The sequence below is a fragment of the Natator depressus genome, chromosome 15 (assembly GCF_965152275.1).
Source record: "Natator depressus isolate rNatDep1 chromosome 15, rNatDep2.hap1, whole genome shotgun sequence".
In the NCBI taxonomy this organism is placed as follows: Eukaryota; Metazoa; Chordata; order Testudines; family Cheloniidae; genus Natator; species Natator depressus.
Window position 1 is genome coordinate 8,533,921 of NC_134248.1, and position 13,136 is coordinate 8,547,056.

The 13,136-nt window shown below is 45.6% G+C and overlaps 1 protein-coding gene across 4 annotated transcripts in view; it reads left to right on the plus strand.

The window, feature by feature from the left end:
- Positions 1 to 13,136, plus strand: part of RNFT2 (ring finger protein, transmembrane 2) — a 37,886-nt gene that overhangs the window by 2,482 nt on the left and 22,268 nt on the right. The window contains exons 2-7 of one of the 4 annotated variants that reach the window (XM_074973071.1): positions 4 to 82; positions 533 to 1,020; positions 4,790 to 5,268; positions 6,278 to 6,354; positions 7,910 to 8,010; positions 11,283 to 11,436. In XM_074973071.1, coding sequence (XP_074829172.1) covers positions 938 to 1,020; positions 4,790 to 5,268; positions 6,278 to 6,354; positions 7,910 to 8,010; positions 11,283 to 11,436 — 894 coding nt within the window. In that variant the 5' untranslated portion in view covers positions 4 to 82; positions 533 to 937. The remainder of the gene's footprint in view (positions 1 to 3; positions 83 to 532; positions 1,021 to 4,789; positions 5,269 to 6,277; positions 6,355 to 7,909; positions 8,011 to 11,282; positions 11,437 to 13,136) is intronic. The other 3 variants (XM_074973073.1, XM_074973072.1, XM_074973074.1) reach the window with 3 other exon arrangements.

Here is a 13,136-nt window from a genome sequence, read left to right on the forward strand (position 1 = left end):
TAGCTTCCCACGAAGTATAGGCTACACGTCAAACAAGCTTAGGATATTTGAGGGAGAGTTGGGAAATATCACCAGAATAAAGGTATGTCTTTACTAGGGTGGACTGAGTTAAATCAAAGTGATTTAAGTCAACAAGCAGAATGATTATTTAAGAAAAATAGTTTCATGGACTCCAAATTGCTCCCTGAAAGAGAATAAAAAACAAATAAAACCTCATCCCAATTCTGTGAAAGGGCTACTATAGCCAAGGGTCTAAGGTTATTATAATCTCTGTGCTTATTCTTCTCCTACTCCAGACCCTGGTTTATTAAATAACTTGACAGCGCCCAAAAGAAGATCTGATCTTTCATATATGCACATATTTAAGGGAAGCCTGGAAAGTTTGCTAGTGTGAATTATGTGATTTACCAGGGATGCACTATGTAGCAAAAAATAAAACTGTGTTGTCCTGATTTGACTGCATTTTTCATAAAATATTACTTTTTTCCCCCCTCTCCTGTTGTGCTTTACATTGCCCTGAAAACTCCTTCAGAAGAAGAGGAGGAAAAGATCTTATTCCTAAACAGCAAACAGCCAATTTGTATGTCACATCTAGGGTTACTGTCGGTTGTCCTGGAGTCCCTTCTCAGGTCATCTCATCGTAGGATTCTAAAGTCCCTGTGACTTTCAACTTTGTTACTGGTGCTATAGAATGTGATCTGGCTCCTTCCTGCCCTGACTGGAGAGCTGTTTCTGTGCGCTACCGAATGTCAGCGGAAAACCTTTCAAGAGTTGTTTTTTGCTAGTGTGCCAAAAAAACTGATACACTCCTGAACCACTGTTCAGAGAAGCAGGTGATTTTTGCTAACCATGTCACTGGGTGAATGGGTGTCACAGCTCTCTGACCCTCTGGGCCTTTGGTACTAGTCCCGCTGGGGATTGCTGATCTGCAACGTTAATGTTGAGTGTGCTGTGTTTCAAGGTGTTAAGGAAAATGCAGAGACGGCACAGCAGCAACACTGATAGCCTTCCTCCGGAAAGGTAAGTCTTCTTTCCTCTCATGTTTCTTCCACATTCCTCTCCAATAGGCAATATTCTGATTAATTTGTTTGGTGTATCTCATACCTTTTTAGAAGGTAAAAGCTTCAGGGTTAACGGAAAATATTCCTTCTTTATCTATAACATGGCAAAGCTTGCTGATGCATTGGGAGGTAGTTGAAGTTTCATAGAAAAGTGAAACCATTTGTCGTAACCCGGTGCAGAATATCAGATCTGATGACCCCGTGGGCCAATCCACTATTGCAAATCCTACGCCATGGTTCCTACAGTTTGTTTATTAAAGAGACATGGTCAACATAGTTTAGGCCCAACATTTAGTTTTGTATATATACAGTTAAACATTTTTCAAATTCGGCCTAGCTCAAACTCCTGATAACCAAATTTCAGATAAGCCAGAGTTATGTCCATCAAGATTTTACTGACTGAGGCTCTACTTTTGTGGAAGTTCTAAACTCCATAGAAGAACTTTAGGCTATTGTCCTGTGGGGATCCTAAGTGCTGAAGATTTGGAAGTGAACTCTGCAGGAGTGGAGGTCCTCTACAGCTATGTTCTTGAGATGTTCTTGTGGAACTCCTTAAGAACTTATCTGCAACTCCTTGGAGCTTAGGTGCTTCAGTAGACTGAAACTCCTGGTTAGCACAATCCCAAATTTTATGAAGATTTTGGATGGTCCCTGAGACCTTCTTTAAACCAGGGTTTATCCCTTTGTACATGGTTAGATAAAGGTATGCCTCCTCTATTTTTAATCTTTTTTTATATCTTCAGTGAACACAGGTTTATTGTGGTGATGGTTTTCAATGTTAAATTTTTCTTGGGCTAGTGCATAAGAATGGGGAAATGAAATTAATCAGAAACAAAAGTGAAACTAACCAGTCTCATTTTTCTGTGAAGTTGAGGGAAATGTCTGTGAAGTGAAATGTGAAGCAAAAGATCCTGACCACTTATGGAATACTTAATGATCATAACACTTTTCACAAGAGCAGCTTAAATCTGGTCTCCTGGTTAAATTCTGACAGGAGAGTAACTTTTCTTTTAGAAATACATGGCCTGTCTCTTCTGCACTGTTAAATTATTTTCATGTTCTTGGCCAACCTCTAGTTTTGTCACCTCACACTTCCCATGATCCTACCTAGCATATAGTCTGGTGTGTGGGCTGAGCACTGGAACAGAGGTTTTGGGAGCTGAGTGGTTAATAGGATGTTGCATGGACCTTCTGACATGAGGTGAGGCTTGCCCCCAGTCAGTAAAAAATGTGTAAAGCACTTTGGGATTGATTAGCATGAAAGGTGCTGTACAAATTCAGGATTTGTATCATTATCAAATACAAAAAGTAAGCAATGTAAAGTAAACTAGACTTTAAAAACTTTCATTTTTAATACAATCAAATATTTTCACTAACTTTCACTAACTAATGGGCAAGGGTTATATATATATAGAGAGAGAGAGAGAGAGAGAGAGAGAGAAATACTGGTCCCATTGAAGTCAGTGGCAAAGCTCCTATTGACTTCAGGAGAGCCAAGATTTCACCCATAATGTTTACCTTCACAGTATCCCTTTTTAACTAGTGGCTAGTTAACCTCTTCCCTGCTGGAGGAATAATTATGTATCTTAACAGCATTGTTCCAAACAACATCAGTGTACTTGATTGGCATATGGAGCTGCCCCAGGTATGTTATATTGTCGATGTTTATGTTTTTGGAGATAAATACAGAATTGCTACTGGTGTCCCACCCTGATTCAAGGCATTAAGAGTGTCATCCAGTATGTATCTGGTTAATTCTGAACCATAGAAAAAGGTACAGTATCTGGTTGCTTTGAGTCTTTGCGGGTGCCTGCACAGAGACTCTGGGAGTGGGGTGTGACTATGAAAAGCCTTGTTTAGAGCTCGCTTAGTGGGAAAGTGCCCAAGAGGGAGCTGGAGCTGGTTCCAGAGCAAGATGAAAGGCAAAGCTGTGTGCCAAGTAAGAGGTCTAGGGAGCGTTATGGGCTCGGGGGGGAGAGATGGGCTACGGGAAGGCGTGGGCACTGTATGCGCCTGTGTAATCTCAGCTCGTGATCACTGTTTCTAAAATTGGAGGCTTCCAGGGATTAGGATCCGGAGAGACTGTAGCGCTGCACTGAGTGTCTATTTGTGGGTTCAACCTATTGCTGATCTTTGTATTTATTCTTTACTCTCTCTGTCAGTGTTTACTTTGCACTGGGCATTTTCTTCGCTAGCAACTTGCTTTGGGAATTGTCCCCTCTGTCACATGGGGTCAGACCTTCCATACATTCACTGTAGAGCCATGCCACTGAGCACAGACAAACAGAGCATATTTTCCTTTGACATGTGGCATTAGGATGAAATAATGAGATTCCCGAACTTCTTCTTGGAAACTCTCTGTAGGGTGGTGGGCTGTCTCCCCAGCACAGGAAGGGACAAATGCTGTGCTGAAGTCTGTTTCAGACCCTTGTCTCAGGGCATAATTTATCAGTGAAACATGAAATTCATGTGCAACACAAAACAAATGCAGGTGGATAGTCTCTTCCCTTAAATCCCCTGTTGGGTCATGTGACAGGGAAGTAGCTCTTTCTGGCTGTTCTACCCCATTGTAAAGGGGCAGACTCGCCCCTGCGGCGCCTCCTGCTGGTCATTGGGAATTAGCTCTTTTCCAGCCTGGAGCGCCCTCTGCAGGCTGGTGATCCACACAGCTCTGGCCCCCATGTCCCTCACAGACCCTGGTGCCCCTTTCTCTGGAGTTCTGCCCCCTGGCAGTACCCCCACACTCTGCCTCTGGGTCTCCCCTTCCTGGGGAATCCCCAACCCACTATCCTCACCTTGCCTCAGTCTGGGCTAGTGCCAGTCATCACCAAGCCCCCGCTCCCTGGGGCAGACTGCAGTGTAAAGGCCACTCATCATAGGCAAGGGTGTTCAGATCCACTGTCTTCCTCTGCCTTGGACTAGGCCCTACAGCCTGGGGAGTTGCCAGCCTGGAGCGCCCCGCTCAGCCTGCTCCTTCCCCAGCACTGCACCACCCTCAGACCCCTGTCAGGCAGGCAGCCAGGCCCTGCTCTCTCCCAGCCTGGAGAGAGACTCCTTGGGCCTCTGGCTCACAGCCTTTTTATACAGGCCAGCTGGGGCCTGATTGGGGCGTGGCCCAGCTGCGGCTGCTTCCCAATCAGCCAGCCACAGCCCTCTCCAGGGCTGCTTTTAACCTCTTCTATTTTAGGAGTGGGGTAGCCACCCCGCTACACCCATGTTGTTGTCATTTGGCTTTCCCTCCAGACAGTGCCAGGATGGCAGTTGGTCACCCTTAAATAAAGAGGGAAGAGCCTGGCAAGTGGAGCTGTTAGGTCATTTATTTGGGATGACACAGTTAATTCATTCGTGGGTAGTGTGGCCATCCCAGATTCGTACCGATAAAAAACGTACACCACTGCCCACGGTGTTTTGCATACACTATGTGTTTACTGTCAAAACCATTTTAGAGATGATGTACAGTTTTGAATTGGCCGGTAGCTGGGCTGTTTTTGGGAACCCTCCAACACTGATTTAAAAAGCCAGCGAGGAGCTCAGGAACTTTATGACCCATACGGGGGTGGGGGAAGCAACAGTATTTGACCAGCACCATTGAACTGCCTAACGACTCTAGCCATGCCAAGGTGAATCGAATCCAGCCTCGGTGCTCTGGAGAATCAGGAGGATGCTTTTCCCAGTGCACAGCTGGTTGTTTGATGGTTCCCGCTGTGGGGTCTCTTTCCCCATTGCAGAAGCCGGAGTCAGACGGTCAGTTCTGAGACCAGCGTGGAGGAAGGTGGAGTTTTCGAAGGTTTGAAGTCCGAAACTCCCTCACCCCAGCAGCTCTTCTCGGGGCTGGCAGGCATCCCATCTGGTACCATCCCAACTACCCCATTCCAGTCAGGTTTGGTCCTGGGTTCCTCAGCAGGAGGCGGGGATGTGTTCATTCAGATGCCAGCCCCAAGGGAAGAAGGGGCCAGCCGAACAGAAGGAGCTCCATTCCACCACCGGCAGCAGCCCCATCACTATCACCATGGCCACCATCGGGGATCCTCTCTGCTGCACATGGCTAGTGGAGACCGACACGGACACGCAGAAGACAATCCTGAGGACCAGCCTGGGACTCCTGCCCCTGCCCTCTCGGAGCTGAAGGCTGTGATCAGCTGGCTCCAGAAGGGGCTTCCCTTCATCCTGATACTCCTGGCTAAAGTTTGTTTCCAGCATAAGCTTGGTAAGCAGCCAACTCGCCATCTTCATTTGGTTCCAAGGTTAAGAGAGGGTGGTTCAGCAACTGTGTCCTGCCGCAGTGTCCGCTGTGTTCATCTCTGTAAGAATTCTTAGAGGTAGCAAATTCAGTGGGTAAAGGGGACCTAGGCGGTCAGGGGTGAAGCTACCTGTCTTTAGGCATCCTGCCTTTTCTTCCCCTTTAATGTCATTACTAGCTGTTACAGCTGAGTGAGGCCCATGTTTGATGTCCTGTCCTGCCATGTGGCAGACTCTTGTTCTGTTCCTTGTCTTGGTCTCTCTCCCTGCCCCTCTCCATTCTCACTCAGACCTCTCCAGGGGACAGATGGGATGGGAATGCTTACAGCAGCCTCTGCTGGTCAGATCTTGTGTGGTACTGAAAGTCTCAGAAGGGATTTGAATTGTGCTTGGCTGGAAGGATGGTAGCTGGGAGATGGGATCTGATGGGATCACCAGTTAAACTTTACAACTGAGATTTTCAAAGCTGCCTAAAGGATTCAGGCACCCAGTTTCCTTTAATTTGAATGGGAATTGGGCATCCAGATCCCTTAGTGGGTCACAACATAGCGTTGCCAGTGCACCTCAGTCTTGATCTGCAGAACCAGCTGCTATTCCAGTCTTCCCTCCTTCCCTAGCTCTGTTCGTGCAACTCAGGCATGCCCTGCAGTGCCTTTGCTCTTGTGTTCCTGGGTCTCTCTTGAACAGAGGCTGCCATTTCTTCAGTATTGTATTAGACTGGGTGGCAGCTTGTGCTTCTGGGCATATACGCACTGGAAATGGCCATGACACATTCACGTTAATTTGGCTTGTGATCTGAACCCCGCTCTCCAGAGCTTAGTAGCCAGTGTGTTAGCATCCCCCACTATATCCAGCAATTACAGGTGTGGTGTTTGTTTGTTTGCTTTAAACCTAAAACTTTGAGTATAAAATAATTTAACAATGTGAATACTGCCTCCCCAGCTCAACAGCCCTTTGATGCGTGTCTTTCCTTGCAGGGATTGCTGTGTGCATTGGTATGGCCAGCACATTTGCATATGCTAACTCAACTCTCCGAGAACAGGTCTCTTTGAAGGTGAGTACGGTATCTTGCTCTATGGTGTTCCTGAGACATTGCTCTTAATATGCAACATAATGCTGATGCCAGATCTTGTCTTGCACTTTGTGGATGAAACAATGAATGTGCACAGATTTTTTTTACATATATGAACACTCTGTTCCCTCCCTGCCCCACACAGCCTCCCTGTCTTGCTGGAAGCCTGGTATAGTGGTTAGAGAATGAAAAATCAGAACTGGTTTCTGTTCCTGGCCCTGTCACTGATTTGCAGTGCAACTTCAAGCAACAGCTATGTGCCCCAGTTTCCCTATATGTAACAATGGATAATAATGCCCCTTTCACCAGGATGTGGTGAGGCTTAATTCATTAATGCTTACAGAGAGCCTGTAGATTTTCAGACGAAAGATGCTATAGAAGTATTACTTAGTAATATACTTGGTGGTCTGGTTACATCTTAAATAAACCAATTGGCTTCTTCAAGTATCATGTTTTATAGTCTCATTGGGATATCTCAACAGCATGGCAGTGCCAGATTGGGGCTGCATTTTCATATAGATGATATGTGAGTGGCATAAATATATAATTATGCACACGTGGTAATGAAATAAATGTGACAAAATGCAGACTGATGGGATAAATTGCCCAATTAGGTATTAATTATCTCTGTCTTGCACATTTGACTGCCAAACCTTACCCTGCCCATTAATCCATTAGCTTGAAGACTCAATCTAGCATTCCTCTGAACAGCTTCACAGAGCCACATTTTTACTAAATAAACCTGCCCGAAAAATTCTTTCTCATTTTCCCTCCCAAATGGGGAATTTCCTTCTCAAAATTACGCTGGTCCAAGGCTCAGAAGAGGCAACCTTCAGACCTTCACACGTGCTGAGTTTAGGATCTAATATTCTGTCATTCATTCCCATCTTCACAGATGTAGAATTTACACTGCTGTTGGTTCTTTCATCTGTTTGGTTGTTTCTTGCTTATATCACATGCTCTGAAACCGCCCTGCATCCAAACACTGTCCATTCATGCTCTATACAGTATGTTCTAGGTATGATTATGGTCTAAAAGAGTCTAGGTAATATATTGTTTTGAAAGCTGCATGTTTAGATGTGATAGGTCCAGTTATCAAATGTGTCCCCTGATAAGGCCATCTAGATCCTGCTTATGGAAGCTCAGACCTATGGTACAGCATATCTGCTCCTACTTATCAAGCTGAGTGTAAGCATGTAGGATTTGGATGTCCTGTTGGAGCACCCACCTTTGAAAACTGGGTTATGTGGGTCTGACTCTCCCTTTCTGCCAGTGTAATTCCCTTGATTTCAATGGAGTAACTCTGCTTGATAAAGTAAACGAGAGCAGATTCTGGTCCTGTTTATCTATGTCTGTACCTTGCTGCCTATTTTTATGTCTCACTCCCATGTAAATAACTAATTACTGAATGCTCAGAAGTGTGTGTTTGTCCCCTGGGTTGGTCTCACATTTTTCAGCAGTTAAAGGCTTGGTGCACAATATGCATGTTCCCTTTAGACTTTTGAATATGTCTTGTCTGCCTCTTGTTTGTGCTCAGGAGAAGAGGTCGGTGCTGATTGTCTTCTGGATCCTGGCCTTCCTCCTGGGGAATACCTTATACTTGCTTTACACTTTCAGCTCCCAGCAGCTATACAACAGGTGGGCATGTGGTAACTCCTGCCTGGTGGAAACAGGCAGTAATTGCCAGGGTGGAACAGAGGGTGCCCACCTTCTCTCACACTTTTGTGAGATGAAAGTGTAGTTCCATGGAATCTGCCATCTCTGCTACGGTAAATGGAGGGAAAGCATGCGGGTCACTTTTTGCCCATGGAAGCTGGGATTTTCTATCATGGTGTAATTGAGATATAGAGAGCCTGAGTGCTGGAACCAGATGATAATACTGACATTCATTTTCCCTTGCCAAAATGGCTTCTTTCCATTGCTATGTATCAGGCTTTTACTCTGTTACTAAAGATGGACTTGAGTAGTAACATTTAGATTTGGATCCGGAGTCAAATGTTCCCAGCATTTGGGGGTGTTTGGATCTGGTGCAAATAGGGGCCAGTCTCCAAATTTAGTTATGGAGCTCAGCTTTTCCGAAGCTTTGGTTGGGGTCAATCTCTTATTACAATGATAAAGGAAGAATTAAATGCCAAAAATGGGAGAAGCTATTGGAGTTAGGCTAAGCGAGTGTAACTAGGATAAATGGGGTGAAATGATGCAAGGGCAAATTTAGGCGAAACATTAAGAAAATTGGTCTGACAGTGAGATCTGTACCCCTGTGGAATAATTTCCCAAGGGAAGTTGTGGGAATCCCACTGACAGTGTTGATTGAGACTTGGAACTGTATATATTAAAGAAATCATTGGATTATGCATTGTATTGAACAGTCTTGCATCAGATGAGCAACAATAGCTTAGATGACATCACAGGTAGAGTGTTTCTATTTTTAATTGTGATAAGGCAGCGGTAATAGAACCATCTCTTCCCTGGAAAAAATGCACATTGACCGGTAGAACGTTTGTATGCTCAGAACCATGGCACCCATCTGAATTTGCTTTATTAAACCAAATTTGTCATTAGCAGTTATTAGAAATACCTGTGTCTTTAACTGTTGCTTGGAGAAAAATGAGTTTCATTTGACCCCGACACTGTGAATTATTTTATTTTAAAAAAATATGACTCTCATCTGGGATTCTGCCTGGGTGTTTGGAGTGAAGGGGCTGCTTTAGTATGAATCAGACTGGAAGCAGACGAGTGAAGGGACATGTTAGGGAAAGTTGCAGTTCAGAGGCTCTGGAGGGAAGGATTGGGTCAGAGTGGAACAGGAGAAACAGGTTGAGAGAATGTGCTGGAAAGGCTGCCATAGTGGGCAGCTGGGAAACAGAAGGCAGCAAGGAGGCTGCTGGGAGGCTCTGAGCAGCAGCGGGGATGAGATGGGGGTGTGGGGGATCTGATGAGGATGATGATGGGGGTATGGGAGAGCTGGAAGGTGAGATGGAGGTGTGGGGGAGCTTATGAGGCCAGGCAGATTTGGAAAGGAACAGCAGAGGTGGGCTGGGAGAGGGGCAGGTTAGTTCAAAGAGTTTCAGCAAAACAGGAATATTGTGCCCCTTTCTTTGGGGAGCAGTGTGTTGATGTGAAAGGGTTAAATATATTGAAAAGGCTGACAAAGAGTTCCACACCAAGGCCTGATCCGCCAAGCAGCCCCATGCAGAGTCCCCTGGACTTCAGCAGTGCTCCGTGTGGATGGAGAGGTCTGTCTATGTGGAGACCCTGGCAGCACTGGGGCCCGGAGTCCTGCACAGGCTTGTGAGGTTAGAAATTGCCATTTGCTTTTTGTTCCTTTCAGTTATTTTTCATTTCCTGATTTTGCTGCTGTTTTTGTGTATTTATTTTCCTAGCCCACAATAATATTTAAGTCTCTGATTTTGTTTCTGTTTTTAGGGTTTAATTTTACCTGTTGTGCTGTGCCAGAGTTGTGAGTATTTTAATTTCATGCTCAGGCTTTTTGTTTTGGGTTTTTCTTGTTAAGTTTTTGCTTTTCACATGAGAGAGCTTGGTGGACAGTAATAGCGACAAGAAGCCCCTTGTGGCTGCTGAAGAAGGTCCTGATTTAATCGGTACTCCATGCAGTGATTTCCTGAATTACTGGTACCCTAGGCTCCTCCTACCTAAGGGAGCAAATATTCAACTCAGTGTCCAGCCCCAGTTGCTGAACGGGGGGTGGCAGGAGGAGGAAAAAGAGAGGCATCTTTCTGCTGCTCTGTGAAGGCTGTTCTAGCCCATGGCTGAAGTAGACTTGCACGTTCCCTAATGTGTCCCCAACGCACGTGAGGGGCTTAATGAGATCATGTGTGCCGCAGTGGATACTCTGACCCTACGCACCCATGCCCTGCTCCTTCCTGTTCAGTGTGAGCTGCTGGGCTGAATGCCGCACATGGAGCATGTACACCTTGAACAGCCGCCTGGAATCCAGCCTTCTGTCGCTCTGCAGCAGAACCATGCTGGTTTCTGCGGCCCCAGGATCCTTTGCAGCTGCAGGGTCTGCATGCTGAGCCCTGCTGGGTCACTGCTCTCCACCTCCCATTAGTTTGTCTTTGCTGGAATCTGTGACCGCGCTTGGATTCCACTTTCTATAGGTTTGGAATACATGCGCTTCAATCGGCGATGCTGATTCACAGAGCTCAGCTCTTAGTCGGCCTCAGAAGTTTGTGAGCCACTGTCTCAGTGCAATTACCCCATGCTGAATGGCCCTGAGCGTTCTGTGTCTAATGCGGTGCTGCCCTCGTCACATGCCTGCCCTGCATACCCAGCTAGCTTGGTGCTGTGGAGAATGCTGCACCTGCAGTAATTCTGCTTTTGCCAGAATGTGCTTTTGTGGGGCTTCAAGACTGGTCTACAGAGCACGGTGCTCTTGAATTGGCCTGCGCTGTTCCGACTGAGGAATGGCAACGGCCCACAGCGCGGCTCTGAACTGCAGTGGAGTGCATGTTTCAGAGCATTCCCCAGTGGTAAAGATGGAGAGATGTAGATGGCTTTTCTTTCAGGAATAGGATGGAGGGGGAAAACTTGGAGACCAGAGCTGCTGATATTGGGAACACCCCCCTGGAGGGAAGTTTCTTTTTTCGGCCTGGAGTGCAGGGGTTAACTTCCACCATAGGCTTTGTGGATGACTATGTTCCCTTTATTGAAAATGGGCAAGTCTGAAGCCATTGACCTCAGTGGGGCTGGATAAGAGCAGGCATGGGTCAAAGGCCCGGAGGGACTATGGGACTAACCTGCTGACCTTACTCCTGTTACACTTGCTCTTAAGAACCTGTGCTCACATTTGGTGGAGTCCCTGGGCCCATTCTTTGTACTGGAGCTTTGATGAAGGGCAGATGATGTGCCATTCATTAATGTTTGGGTCTTGCTGTCCTGCTTTTCAGCCTGATATTTCTGAAACCCAACCTGGAGAGCCTGGATTTCTTTGACCTGATGTGGACTGTGGGGATCACGGACTTTGTGCTGAAGTATCTCACCATCTCTTTGAAATGCCTGGTCGTTGCCCTGCCTAAAATCATTCTGGCTGTCAAGTCAAAGGTAAAGGACTCCGCTTTCTTCCTGGTCCTTGTCTGATGGGAGCCACACAATGAAACTATGCCTCTGAGGTTAGATACAGATTCTGCTTGGTCCTTGCCTGGGTGTGCAAAGGCAATGGAGACTCCATTTCCCCAAACGCTTGCATGATTTGTGCAAGGACCAGACAGATTTTCACTCCTATGTTCAAGGTAGGGTGAGGGCTGCTGGCTCCCTCCCTCCCAGAACTGCATATTGCCCCAAAAAGGGAAGGGGGGAGGTGGGGCTATAGCCAACAACAATGGGTGAGAGTGAAGCACTGCCCCTTGCTACAGGCTGTGGGCAGTTTGCACTATCTAGCCTTTTGTGAAGAAACCACCCCCCCCCTTTCCTCCCACTGCTGGCAAAACAGTAGATTAAAGTGATAAAAATTGCATGCTTTGTGGAAGACAAGCATCCGTATCTGTGTAACTGATAACACCTTAGATTATTAAAATGGAATTTTAAAAATCTGATTTACCATGTATGTAGTAGAACTGGTCACAATTTTTCAAATATCAACATTTTGATGAAAATGTGATGTTAAGGAAGAAAACATCCTGGAAAGTTTTGGTAAAATGTTTGCACCATTTTTCCTGGGTTATTTTTCTGACTGACTGTAGAACTGATAGAAACTTCGTTGTTATATATACTTATTAATTGATACAATCTCTCTCCCTTCCCTCACCATTCTTGTTTTTTACCCTGAATTCTATCATCACTCATTGTGTACAATGAAACTAAACAAGCCAGGGTCACTTCATGTTTAGAATCCATTTCATTTTATGGACTTGGTTTCCTGATGTGCATGCGGGATCTCAGTGCTCTTGCATCTGAGTTCTTATGGCAGGTGAATGTTCGTTTAAAAAAAGTAGTTTCTAATTTTGGGCACTGAACCTGAGATCTCTGCCCGCCCCCCCCAGGGGGGTAGGGGGGCTGATCTTCAGAGATGCTGGTATTCTTCCTTCTGAGTCAGTACTTATCCAATCCCCCAGCATGTTTAGGGTACATTATGCTGCTGTGATTCTTGGATGAGATGTGAAACTCTGGTTCTGAGCTCTTGTGTTCACTGCAGACCTGTAACACTCTTTTTATTTTATTGTTTTACAAGAATAGATGTGTTAACCCCAGTGTTCTGGGAACATTCCGGCTTAAATAATTACTTTATATCACCCTAAAGGTTTGTCTGCACACCGGTTAAAGCAGCACAACACCTCCTTCCTGTGTGGATGCAGTTATGTGGGTCTGCAGGTGCCTTGTATGGGTATAGCTTATTCTTGTAAGGGAAGGGGGAAAGCTATATTGGCACCTTTGCACCCAAAGCAGGCGCAGTACCCATTTAACTATTTCAGTAGAAAATTGCATCCCTAACTGAACCTGTTCCATCGATACTGAAACTGTGTGTAGACTAGGTCTCAGAGTATGATGGTTTTTCACTTCCTGTCCTAAACAGTTGTGTAAAGTTCCTGTTCACTATTAGAGCTGTCATGTTCTCCTTGCCCCCACCCCCAACCCGTCACCAGTGATGGATGTGGTAAGTAGAGCTTGTGGATCAGTTAAATTTTGTAAGGAGACACTTTGGTGGCCTTTGGAATGAAAGACACTATATAAATGCAAGATATTACTATCATCATCCCTCACTGAAAGTCTCAGGCAAAGCACTTAAAGGGAATTTTTAAAGCAGG